We start from the raw sequence: 12,527 nt of genomic DNA on the forward strand, positions 1-12,527 counted from the left end.
ATGCAGTGAGCCCATCCCAGGCTCTTCTGGAGTAGTGCAAGAGTATGTTGGTGTTTCGTACACACACTGCCTTGGCAGACGCATGTGCTGCGAGCTCCTGGTTCAACTCCACATTCACCTCTTCCCCTAAAAAAACATGCTAATGTCTGGAACTTACTAAAGTGGAAGCCTGCACTGAGTGTCACAGAACTGGTTTGTAGTACCATGGATTGCCATCTCCCTGCCCCGTTTTTATAATGGAAAATTTCAGAACCAGCCAAAAAGCTGAAAGAATAGAACAGTGAATACCTCCACCTAGATGCAACAGTTGTTAACACTTCGCCATATTTGTTTTCCCTCTTCTCCTTTTTCATCCTCTCTCTTCCTCCCTCTTTCCATCCAAATACATAGTTAAAAATTTTTTTGGCTGAATCCAAAAATTCAGAGTGAATTTCTATACTCTGAATCTAGGGTAACACAATCTGAGGATCCAAATTCTTATTGCTCCCTTATGTTTTCTTTTGAATATAAATTGTAGACATTATATTTCGTCTCTTTAGTCTCTTAATCCAGATGGTTGCCCTACCTCTCCCTCTTGTTCTTTCTTTTACTATCCCCTCCTTTATTTTTCTTTATCATAACAGGTCTTAATTTGATTTTCCAACTACACCATTTAAACTATGAGGTGTAATCATTTGTAGATATTAAAGTCCACATGTTTGGGATTTGCCTTTGAAGATGCTGCTGCATCCCCCCCCTCCACTAGCTGAAACAGTGCCACTGGCCAGCCTTGGGGGACACAGAAGACAACTAACTTTTTTATCGTTTTTTATTGTGCCTCACCACATTCATGGTGGGAGTACCTTAATGCCTTTGTGAGAACCCTTACATATTAAAGGCTCACCATTGATATGATGTGAATAAAATTTGGTATTTAATATGAAATCTGAAGAGTAATTTGAGACAGAACAATGCGCCTATTAAACTGTAAAATCAGAAAGTGACTTCGTCTGTGGAAGGAGGGTTGGCAGCAGGGGAATACTGCTTTTGCTAAAATGATTTAAAATTTCCAAGTATCCGAGTTAAACACATACAAGAGATTGTCATTTTCTTTGTGTGTGTTGTTAACACAGCAGTCAGTTTTAATCAAAATATAAATATTTGAGTCACGATTTCTCTTTTTCAATGTTCCTTATCTAGAAGGAGCTGGCGAACAACCCTGACTGTCCTCAGATGTGTGCCTATAAGCTGGTGACCATCAAGTTCAAGTGGTGGGGGCTGCAAAGCAAAGTAGAAAACTTCATTCAGAAGGTAAAATCTGTTCAAAATACAGTGACTTAAATTGAGGTTAAGATTGGAGGTAGCTATTAAGGGGTATTTTCTCTTTCACCACTTTTTTTTTTTTCTCGTGAGGTAAAAATTATTGTCTCTGTATGATTTTTCTCTGACCTTCTTCTCCCTAGAAACAACAATGACAGATGCTAGCAGAGGTTTTAGGGGGCTTGTTTTAGGGAAGAGTATAGCAATTTTTGTTTGAAGTGCTTTTCCTGATGGTTTGCCCAGCTCTTTTCTGGAGATTCTTTTCCACATACAGCATGTCCCCAAGAAGACATGGTGTCCCAGCACTGGCTGGAGCAGAGGCCAGGCCTTGCCGGCTGAGGGGCTCCTTCGTCCCAGCTCACCTGGACCCGCTCGTGCCTTCTGCACCCATCTCTCCTGACATACTTCCCTGTGTGATTGGTGCTCTCCTGGGGCATGTCTGCTATAGGGTCCTCACTGGGAATAGTTACACTCTGAACCTAGGTGCCATGATCACCTCCTTTTTTTAATGATTTCTTTATTTAAGTAACAGTAATGGACAGTTGATCTAGAAAGAGGGGAGTATTGCAATTGTATAAAAACATACATGGTTGTAAACACGTAAGGAATATGGGCAGTTCTTTGGTATTTACTTCTCCTATAGGGAAAGTGTATACCATTATTATAAAGAAACTCCTGAACCCACACTAGCTGCAGTAGTGGAGTTTCACCACACATATTTTTTTTTTTCTCTTTTAAACTATAATTGCTCTAACTCTTTTGGGGAAATAAAGGATGTTAAAGTCTGGAAACGGATTATTCTTGGGCTTGCTTGCAGTTGGCCCACAGTAGGCACTTTGTAAATATTGGCTTTCTATCTTCCTCATGGATCATAATAATAGATTAACAATCTAGTTCTGATAAATAGAAGTCACACATATAATTGATGAAGTCCCTTCTGTTCATGGGGAAAAAATGTAAAAGTTGAGGATTGTCCAAAAATACTGTAGTACTCACTGTTCAATGCATTTTTCTCTCTTCTTGGGAAAGTTTAAGAAAACTTAAATAATCCAGCAATTAAAATCATTTATTATGTATATGGTTTATATACACATATACATACACTATATATATATACACATAATGGCAGTAACAGAGTACAAAAATTAATGGAGAATGTATAATTCTTAATCTAATAAAACATCCCAAGAGCCCAGGACTCCTCTTTTAGTATGTTACTGTATTCCACCTCACAGTGTTCCTTTGAAATGCAGAGAAGTTAAGAATGATAATATATAGTTTTACAACAGAAGAAATTGAATTGACCTTTGGTGATTGACATTTAGAAAAAGGTAATAATAAATCAGGTCCAGCAGGAGTTGATGTGGGATTGGAATGTACACACTAATTTTTTTCAGTTTCTATTAAATCATACTTCCCTTGCAAGGAGAGATTGTTTCACATTTCACAGGGAAATCTTTCTATTTTGTTTTACAAAGTGGTAATCGCATGGAATTAAGATTTCCACTAATCAACCTAGTAATCTTTTCAAACCAAGTATGTATTTCATGTGTTAATTGAAACATATAAAGCTAATATATCATTACTTCTAGAGTTTTACCATCTCATACTACTTTTCTTCTTTGTTTTAAAAGCAAGAAAAAAGGATATTTACAAACTTTCATCGCCAGCTTTTTTGTTGGATTGACAAGTGGATTGATCTGACAATGGAAGATATTAGGCGAATGGAAGATGAGACTCAGAAAGAACTAGAAACAGTAAGACTTCCTGTTTTGTGGAAATTCTCTGATTTTTCCCTTTCTAATACTGTGTGTGCTTAGTAAGTATAGACTTAGAACTAACAGGAGTATTATTAGAAGCCATTCCTTAATCTGTATATTCTTACCAAAATTGAGTCTGTGACACTAATATCCTTTAACATGTTCTGATATCTCTTTTGTTGAGCATCTTTTCTTGGAAGTAGACAAGAGCTTTCTTGATTTAGAATTTGTTACCTGTAAGATGTCCAAGGCTTATAAATTCTGTGTATTAGTTTTCTGATGGTATCTGGGTCACAATCCTTAGACACCCACTTTATCAGGCCACATTACCTTTGGTTCATATTGTTATTGCCATGAGTTACTAATGTTAGCACAGGAAGTCCTAGCTCCCTCTTCTGTAAAAGAGATAAGCAGAGTGGTATTGTCACTGATTCCAGAAAAGCCTTCTCCCCTCTCACAACTAGTAGTGAATCTTACTTCTTCTTTAGCTTTAGGTAGAAATACCTTGGGCAGGAGGTCGGCATGCCGTGTTTCCAAGTTAAAACCTATCCCAGCTCCTCCCCGTCAGCAGTGAGCTGGTTCTTTGGTGCCTGAGCACCCCGTTTTCCCAGGGACAGGTTCTTCCCCACTTCCTCTGCTCACGTCTGGTTTTGCTCTTGCTCTTACTCTGGACTGTGCTTCTTTGAGTTGAAAGTAAGGCCCCACGGGGAAACGAGCGAGGAACGTCCAGGGTAGGCCAGTGGTTTCCATGCAGTCATATCGAGCCCTGCCAGCAGTTTCAGCTTGGAAGCCCTGCAGGCGAGAGTGGTAGACAGCCGCCTGTGTATGAGGCAGGGCCTCCATTTAATCACAGGAGAGTGGCAGCAAATCAGGTTCTTTGGCACAGAAATAAATCTATTTGTCTGGCACAAAGCATTGCAAAGAATCTGTCTAAAATTGCTTACTTTTGGTGATTACGGCAGATCTGCTTCTAATTAGCTTTATACAAACCTGAGAGGACTAGGACATATTTTCTTTATAAGGCAATAAAATGTTTTAACCTTATCTTATACATAAAGTAAACTTTAGGCAGTCTCCAACTTATGAATGGATTTTGTTCCAAAAGTTTTTAAGTTGATTTTTTTAAAATTTGGAACATGATTTCCCTTAGAGAAAACAGTGTAAGTTAGGGTTTGGTTTCTGGGCCCATCAGTGGAAGCCTCTTTGACATCAGTTTCTCTTAATGCTAGCATGACTTGAGTTCTGGATCTTGGGAATGGGCTGATCAAATGGCAAGCATGGAAGACTCTCCCTTTCCTCCTTCTTTTCAGGCTGGCCCTTTTCAGTCAGGATGTTCAGGCAAGAGGGAGGCATGAGTACGTGCTGTCTTTCTTTCCATGCCTCTCACTCACCTGTCTTCCCTGACTCGGGTCAGTGCCTGCTCTCAGCGCACCCACTGACACCACTCAGTTTGAATCCCTCTTCTCCCGCCTTGCCTGGTGTTGCTCCCTGCAGGTGCTCCAGCTCCAGCGACACCTGTCAGCTCTGTCTCCAGCCCTTGTGAGCAGCCGGTGTCAGCAAAACATGAAGAAAGCAGCATGGTTATACTCATTCTTCTGCTAACACTAAGATAAAACAGAAAACAGACTATTTGTGTATTGGTTTGAACTCCCATGAAGGAGGCTCTTTTGGTTTTGATTTTTATGTGGAAGAGCTGTCCATACATGAGTAACATGGTCACAGTTGAAGGGTGATGGAGGTTTGGGCTGAGCCCTGCCTACCTCTGGAGCCCTGGGACAGAACTTGCTGAGACCTCTTCTTCTCCCAGGGAAGTGCCCCTGCTCCCCTCACAAGGTCTCAGTCTCCTGATTCTGAACACAGAACAGCCGCAGTGTCAGTGTGATGAGAGCCCAGACGAGGAAGGCAGACGCTCGTCCCACCAGTGGCTGTGGTCCGCAGTCTCCGCTGCTGCTCTGTGCATGTCAGTTACCCGTGAGGTCGTGGCTACCCTGGAATAGCAGCTGTAAGGTAGACAAGTCATTTCACAGAAGCCCTCACTCCCCCAAGAAGTTGGTAGGAATCTATTACTGGTTCAGAGTTAGAGATAAGGCAGTTTCTTTGTTATATATTTCAACAACATTTTAAAGCCAATTTCAGCATTAAGTACTGATCATCTTAACTAAAAAATCACGTTTCAGTTGTTTTGCTTGAGGTCTTTGGGCAGTGCTCTCTTCACACACATTGTTGCTGCTCGAGTCCTAACAGCTGGTTTGTGGGCATCTTCAGGGTGTGGGCAGCGCTGCGTGTGTTGGCTGACTGTCTGCCCAGCAGGCACCGCCTCCTCCAGGGGCTTAGCTTTCTCTCGTCCTCTTCACCACTAGGAATTCTGCTTCCCCGGGGTCCTGCCTTCCTGACACCTGATGATAGAATCTGATACATTGTAATTCTCTTCTTAATTTGCAAATATTTTAAGTTAGATTTCTTTCAAATAGCTTTTAGCCCTGGAAAGAAGGAAGAGCAGTGTTTTAGGAGGTTAGGCACGGGAGGAATGCTGCTGCGTGTGATCCTACAGAGGAATGCTGGGTTTGGGCTCAGAAACCGAGAGAAGTCTTCGGGCAAAGCTTTTGCATTTGTTCTCAACTGACACTTTTGTGGGGGCTGAGGGAGAAGGGTTGAGTTTTAGAAATGTGGTTAACGCATTTGTTCCTTTTCTGTCCATTCTTTTCCATAATTTTCCCATTGAGTGTTTTACGTTGTCAGTGTCCTCCCTGCTGCATCCCTGTGTCTGTCACTGTTCCTCTGCTCGCTTGTCCTTCCTGTCCACTTTTTTTTCTCTTCAATAAATTTCCCGTAAAGAACTCCTCTGGGGACCTTGGTCCCAGAAGCAGCAGAGGTGGCCATTCCTCATGGCTTCCTGTCTGGTCTAAGGACTATGAGAATAGGAGCCAGACCATCGGGACATTTTCTCATCTTGCAGGTGAACAGTTCGTGGACCCTTGGCTGTCTTTGATAATCTCATATCATCAGTCTGCAGGCTTTTGTTTCCTACATTCAAGAATAGATACACATTTTTTATGCTGTATAAGAAAATCCTTTTGTAAGATTTTCTTTAGGCCAAGATTATTAAAGGGGCCTCAGAACTTCATTCTCTACGTAGAAATAGTTATAAATAGGCAGTGGTCACTTCAGTCTCTTCTAGATCTTCTTTTCTCCCCTTTCTTACTAACCCAATATAGAGTCTGATTTCAGCAGCTCATGATTTTATTTTACATTTAGATGCGTAAGAAGGGTTCCGTCCGAGGCACGTCGGCTGCTGATGTCTAGATGAGTCCCCTGTAGGGTCAGAGACAATATCAAACTGTGTAAGTGAAGACCTGGGTATAAAGGATATTTAAAAACCAACACCTTTTTGGTAATGGGTAGTTAACTTGCTAAGGAGAGACTAAGTGTTAAATATGGTTTAGTTTTTAGAATTCAAGAGATTACATTTTAGAAATTGATAGTGAACACTTGAGTCACTATTGTGTAAAAAGCTTTTCCCTGGAACAGGTTGGATTTAGTAATCCTGAGCTACTTGTTAGAGATACTGGGTTAGAAACCAGCTGCAGTGCACTTACTCATAGTGTGGCACTGTCCTAGAAGGCAGCTGATTTTTCACCAATAGCTAATTGACCTGTTTCTCAGTGGGACCATTTGTAGTTAGTTAGCAGATATGTAAAAGCATTTGAAGTCCGAGATCTTTTATTCCATACCATAGGACCAACCTCAATAATTCATTTCAGTTGAATTTTTTTCTGAGCACCAAAAAGTCTTCCTTTATATTGACTCTTCAATTATCATTACAGTTCACTTTAATATGTGTAAATACACTTCGGTTTTCATTTATAATGGAAAACATTGCTGTGGTCTTATTTCTCTACCCCGACCTTATTTGCTCAAATTAGAGAGTTTCCTAGAGGGGATAAAAGGGCCTCAAAATCACCCCACATAGTGAAACCCGTGTGAGTACACAAAAATTGACAGTACACTGTCGTCATCTGTTCATATTGAACTGCAATGTTTTTGAGGAAAAGCACAGGACAGAGCACTCTTCTGCTCCACTGTAGTTCATCTCTGCCCCCAACCACATGTGATATCTGTTCTTCAGTTATAGAACATGGGAGACACGACGTGTTCAGGAGTGGAGAGCAGTTGTACCAAATAAGAACAAATGAACTCTGTCAGGATCCCCCCAAAGGTCTTTCTTCAAATTCAATGTTCCAGTAAAAAAAAAAAATCAAGTTATTGTTTTTGAATTCTTCTAAGTTACTGTAATTTATATTTACTTCTAATTTTCTCTCTGATGAAACAATGTTAAGCCATTAGTAAGGTCAAAATTTTCAAGCGGTTAAATTTTTTGAATGAAGTAGTTGGGGTCCATTTCCTGCTAAAAGTTTTTCTACATTGAGGGTGTTAGTCAGACTGTGCAACAAGCTACTATCTAATGTTTTTTTGCACCTCTCTGAATTTTAACACATTGCACTTCTTTCCCTTTCCTTGCAGTTACGTAATCAAGGTCAAGTGAGGGGAACAAGTGCAGCCAGTGATGAGTGAAGAAGGATCTGACCGGTATCTTGCAGGGTTGGCGTTTCCCAGACGTGTGCTTGTGATCACGTGCTCACACACACAGTTCCCAACCGCGTGTATATATATGTTTGTGTGTGTATGTCTGCAGCTGTATATAAACCGCATGTAGAGCTACAGATCGAAATACACACATTAGTGTATATATGTACATAAGACATCCTGAAGGGATTAGTACAACTTCTCCAAAGTACTGTACCTATCTTCAGCAAGAATGCAAAAAGAAAATATTTTCAATATATATACCTGGAGCAGATTTTAATAATCAGAGTAATACCATTAATGAACAAATTGACTGCAGTGTAATACTAGCTGGTATGTTTCATAAATGTCAACTTGTGGACCAATATATATATTATATATAGCCTTTATTACTTTTCTGTTCTTTTAAATCGGTCTCTTATAAATTTTTATTTTAATCTCATAAACAACAGACTCCCACAGAAAATTTTACTCAAAAATCTTTTGGTATTCCAATGAATCTGGACTGTAAACTCTGAATGTATATCATGATTTATTTCTGGATGGTTATTGTCTTACAGCCAAATTGGACAATATCTATTCGTAAGGATTAAAGTTATAGGCCTGTTTTTACTTGTTTGCCCTGAGGGACAAAACCCTTTTAAAAAAGAATCTGGTTTTTATTGGATTTTTGTATTCTAAACTTCAAGTATTTTTCTACATCAGACGTAGCAAAAAAAATGGAGATGATGGTTTGTAAGGTATAGTGAACACTATACAATTTGCAGGCTCCTGTCAGGCACACCAAGAAATTGATGAAGAAATTAATAGCATGATAGGCTGTTTAGAAAAATTGGAAGTACATTGATTCCATGGAGTCTTGTCTAGGAAAAGACTGTTTTCTGAAATTACAGCTTGGAAACTATGCAAATGATTTAGATTCCTCACAGCTTACACGACAGACTATAGATAGTGATGGTGTTTTGCTCTTTTCATGTTGAAACACACTTTAAGGGGGAGATGCTGACTTTGAAATAGGAAGAATTGGAGGCAGCATGGGGTTTGCCTGCACATGGTTTGGAGGCCCTGTTGAGGGCCCCCTGCACCTCCACCCATTTGGCTGTGTTCTCAAGCAGGATATCATTGGAACATGCCCTGACTAAGCATCATGGAACTGCCGGGTAGAAAGCTGCTGGCACTTTTTTGTTTTAAAGAAAGGAATGATAGCTAGGTCAGAATTTTATCAGCTTTCTCTGTCCGAATCCAGTTTTTCTCCTGTCAGTCCTGGAAGCTTGAATAGAATGATATTATTAAAGCCTTCAGGTTACAAACTGTCTTCTTTAACCTCTCGTCCCTCCTACAATACGCCAGCCCCTGTGGTCACATCACATAAGTAATCTGATTTGCTGACAGTCCTGCCCCCCCTACCCCGCATCTCTCTTTCCCACATGTCCCGTGTCCCCACCAATGTGATCGTAGCGACATAGACAAGGATGTCTTCTGCATTGCGATGCCCTGTTGTCCTCAGCCACAAACCCCACACTGCATATGTCCTCGGTGTACTCAGGATCAAGACTGATGTTTACTCTCTGAGCACTGTTGTAAGAGGTTCTGTCAGCGCATAATCGTCAAGCGAAGTGTTTGACGAGAGGAGGATTATCGTTCATTTTGTGAAATAAAGAGTCTCGCCCTCCCCTCTTAATGAACTTAACTCTCCCTGGCATCTGCAGCATTATTGGGAGTTTGGGCGCACATGGAAATGAGAGCCCAGCGCATGGATTTTAATGTTTTTCTAACAACTGTGGAGATTTGAGGGAATGTGTGGTGAATGTAAAATATCTAGTTTACTTGGCAGTCTCTTGTGTAAATTACAGTAAAACAAAGTAAATGAAATTTAAACAAAAAATAAATTTGATCACAAAATGCCACTTGTGTGCTTGAGTGGTTGTTTCCCTGATGCCGCGGCTGCTTCGTCGAGAGCTCGCTCACTCATTGGCAGCTCTACCGCTCTGGGAAAAATAAAGAAAAGTGGGGTTTTTTGTTTTTTATTGCAAATTCCCATTCTTGAAATTCTCTTGTTCCACATTAAGTTGTTATATTTTGCTTCTTAAATGATTTTCTGTCTTTAAAAGCTAAGCAGTAAACTAATGAAGGATTATTTATTATTAATCTCAAGGGTTTAAAGGGTTTTTTTAAAAATTAGGATTATTTTTAAGGGGAAAAATACAAAAAAAATTCATAGTGTTTGTAAAACTGCTCAGTAAGGATTTTTTGCTTTGTTTTGCCTTTCCTCTTTTCAGACTTTGGAAGGTCTGCTGTTTTTGGACGTGGAACAACTATTTTCCTGTGGTTCCAGCTCACATCCTCGAGTTGTTCAACCTTCAGAGAGGTGGCGGGCTCTGTGGATGTGTTTAATGTATAGTGTTGTATGTCCCGGGTGTTCTTTTGTTTTTTTGTGTGTGGTTTTTTTTGTGTGTTTTTTTTTTGGTTTTTTTTTTGTTTGTTTTTTTGTATTTTTCTGAAGCTGGAAACGGGGAGAGACAGTCAGACAGACTCCCGCATGCGCCCGACCGGGATCCACCCAGCACGCCCACCAGGGGCGATGCTCTGCCCCTCCGGGGCGTCGCTCTGCCGCGACCAAGAGCCACTCTAGCGCCTGGGGCAGAGGCCAAGGAGCCATCCCCAGCACCCTGGCCATCTTTGCTCCAGTGGAGCCCTGGCTGCGGGAGGGGAAGAGAGAGACAGAGAGGAAGGGGGGGGGAGAAGCAAATGGGCGCTTCTCCTATGTGCCCTGGCTGGGAATCGAACCCGGGTCCCCGTACGCCGGGCTGACGCTCTACCGTTGAGCCAATCGGCCAGGGCCTATTTCCGGGGTGTTCTTTTGTTTGTTTTCTGAAGTCATTTTCTCAGTGTCTTCAGACCCAGTGTTTGCACCCACACTGGCAGTCTGTCCCTGCCTTCAGCAGGCTGAGCACTGACACACCCAGCGCTCATCTCACAGCAAGGTGAGCACAAGCAGTGCATGGACTGGTGTGGAGAGTCAGGTGTGAACAGGCTGAGTACAGCTCCGTGTGATAAGCAGTCACTTGAACTGTACAGGGTTGGTTGAGAGATATCTGACATCATTCACATTGTACAGATGAAAAAAAAAGCCAAAGGCAGCTGGGACCCGAAGAACCCAGGGTGCCAAAACAGTGAGGGCCGGGGTCAGCACAGCCCTCCTGGCCCCTCGCTGCGTCCTGGACTCTGGGTCTGCCGGTGGAGGCCAGGGTGCCCAGCTGTAGTGTGTTCAGGTCAGTTGAGACATTACATCCTCTAGCATATGGTGTTCCCTCTGCAATGGGAGTTCTCACTTCCTGGTCCATTCATTTACCACACTGCCTCCTGGTTGATCTAAAATCACTTTGGACCTAACACCTGGCTTTTAGAAAGCTCACCTTTCTCTCCCCTCTTCAACTTGCTAAGCTGTTCACTTTTGCAGTTCAACCTCCTCCTCAACTTTTGTCTCGGAAGAGGCAAGAGACATTTATTAACAGTTGATTTGTCCATTTCTCAGCAGCTGAGCTGACATGGGGTCAGTATGGCATTCCCTGTTCTTAACCGTTTGGAAGGAGAACCTGGCTGTACTTAAGTCTTTCAGACCTGATAGCGTTGAATGCCACCTTGTGTTATGAGATGGAGTTCAATGAATACAAATCGAGTATTTCAAGTTCCCTCACAGGCCATGTTAGTGTTTGGGACTCCACATGATGAGAGAGAGGGAAAAGTATGAGGGGACAGGTTCAAGATTATCCCGCTGAGTTTGGAGCAACTACTGCCAATGGGGAGTGCTTCCTAGGGGCCAGCCATTGTCAGTTGGGATTATGTTTTCTACTTGGAACTATTAAGCAACAGCAGGGCCTTTCAAAACCCTTTCTTCAATCAGATTGTATTAGGGAAAGTAGAAGTTGCAGATATTCTATAGCTGCCTCCCAAAAGTTCGGAGGCCACGCTAAGCGTTTAAAGCAGTGCTCAGCAGTTTGGACACCTGACACTTTGATGCTCATTGTTTTTGTTTTTTCCTTCTGAAGGTGCTAGGTTGCAAGGCATCTCATTGTTTAAAAGGAATTCAGAACTAATTGTTATTCCCCCCATTCCTTTAAGATCACTGGCACTCCTTGTGGGGTGTGGGGGGGTTTGCATGGGGAACCACTGCTTCCTCGTGCATTTCTCTTCCACCAAGTTAAGTCATGAATTAGAATGTGTCCCCTGGATGAGAAAAAGAATGCCTCCTTCATTCTAGCCAGGCTGTACTCGTCCCCAGACTACATCTTGTGGGCTCCCATAGGTTGAAGGTTTCTGGTGTTATAAAGGTTACCAATTTGAAAAACTGAGCTCATGTAAGCCAGAGAGTCTCGCAACCCTGGCTGCATCTTCGAATCATGTAGGGGAGCTTTTAAAATAAATAAGCTGCTTGGCTTCTGTGTGCCCTGTTTTCAAAGGACAGGCAAAGAGAACTAAGAATCCCACTCTGCCTGGAAGATCATTGAGAAGTTTGCTTTCTGTCCAGGTAATCAGATTTCTACCCGTTCTTCAAAACCAAATGTATGCTCCACGCTGCCTTCCTTCCCTTGGAGCAACCTCTGCAGCAGCCTGCACCCCCTGTTTGGCTTTTATAGACTCGATGCTGCCTTGGCTAATAGATATCATCTTATATATGTATGTTTTGTGTCCTGTGTTAGCTTGAAAACTCATGGGCGGGAGTCACAGTTGTACCCAAAAGTCACCTTCCCTGATAGAAACTTTAACTCAGTTGCTCCGTTGGCCCACAACAGATACCTGCCTACCCTGTGAAAGGCTCCCTTTGAGTCTGGGGTAGAGGAAAGGAAAGTATAACCAAAAAGTCAGTGAAATCTGATTTCTGCC

The 12,527-nt window shown here is 42.0% G+C and overlaps 1 protein-coding gene across 2 annotated transcripts in view; it reads left to right on the forward strand.

Moving 5' to 3' along the window:
• The window catches only part of PITPNB (phosphatidylinositol transfer protein beta), a 68,610-nt gene extending 59,062 nt beyond the window's left edge, over positions 1 to 9,548 (forward strand). Inside the window, exons 9-12 of one of the 2 annotated variants that reach the window (XM_066370601.1) lie at positions 1,180 to 1,290; positions 2,934 to 3,056; positions 6,315 to 6,400; positions 7,581 to 9,548. In XM_066370601.1, coding sequence (XP_066226698.1) covers positions 1,180 to 1,290; positions 2,934 to 3,056; positions 6,315 to 6,362 — 282 coding nt within the window. In that variant the 3' untranslated portion in view covers positions 6,363 to 6,400; positions 7,581 to 9,548. The remainder of the gene's footprint in view (positions 1 to 1,179; positions 1,291 to 2,933; positions 3,057 to 6,314; positions 6,401 to 7,580) is intronic. The other variant, XM_066370599.1, reaches the window with a different exon arrangement.
• Positions 9,549 to 12,527: the final 2,979 nt, after the last annotated feature.

Source organism: Saccopteryx leptura, chromosome 2 (assembly GCF_036850995.1).
Source record: "Saccopteryx leptura isolate mSacLep1 chromosome 2, mSacLep1_pri_phased_curated, whole genome shotgun sequence".
NCBI lineage: Eukaryota > Metazoa > Chordata > Mammalia > Chiroptera > Emballonuridae > Saccopteryx > Saccopteryx leptura.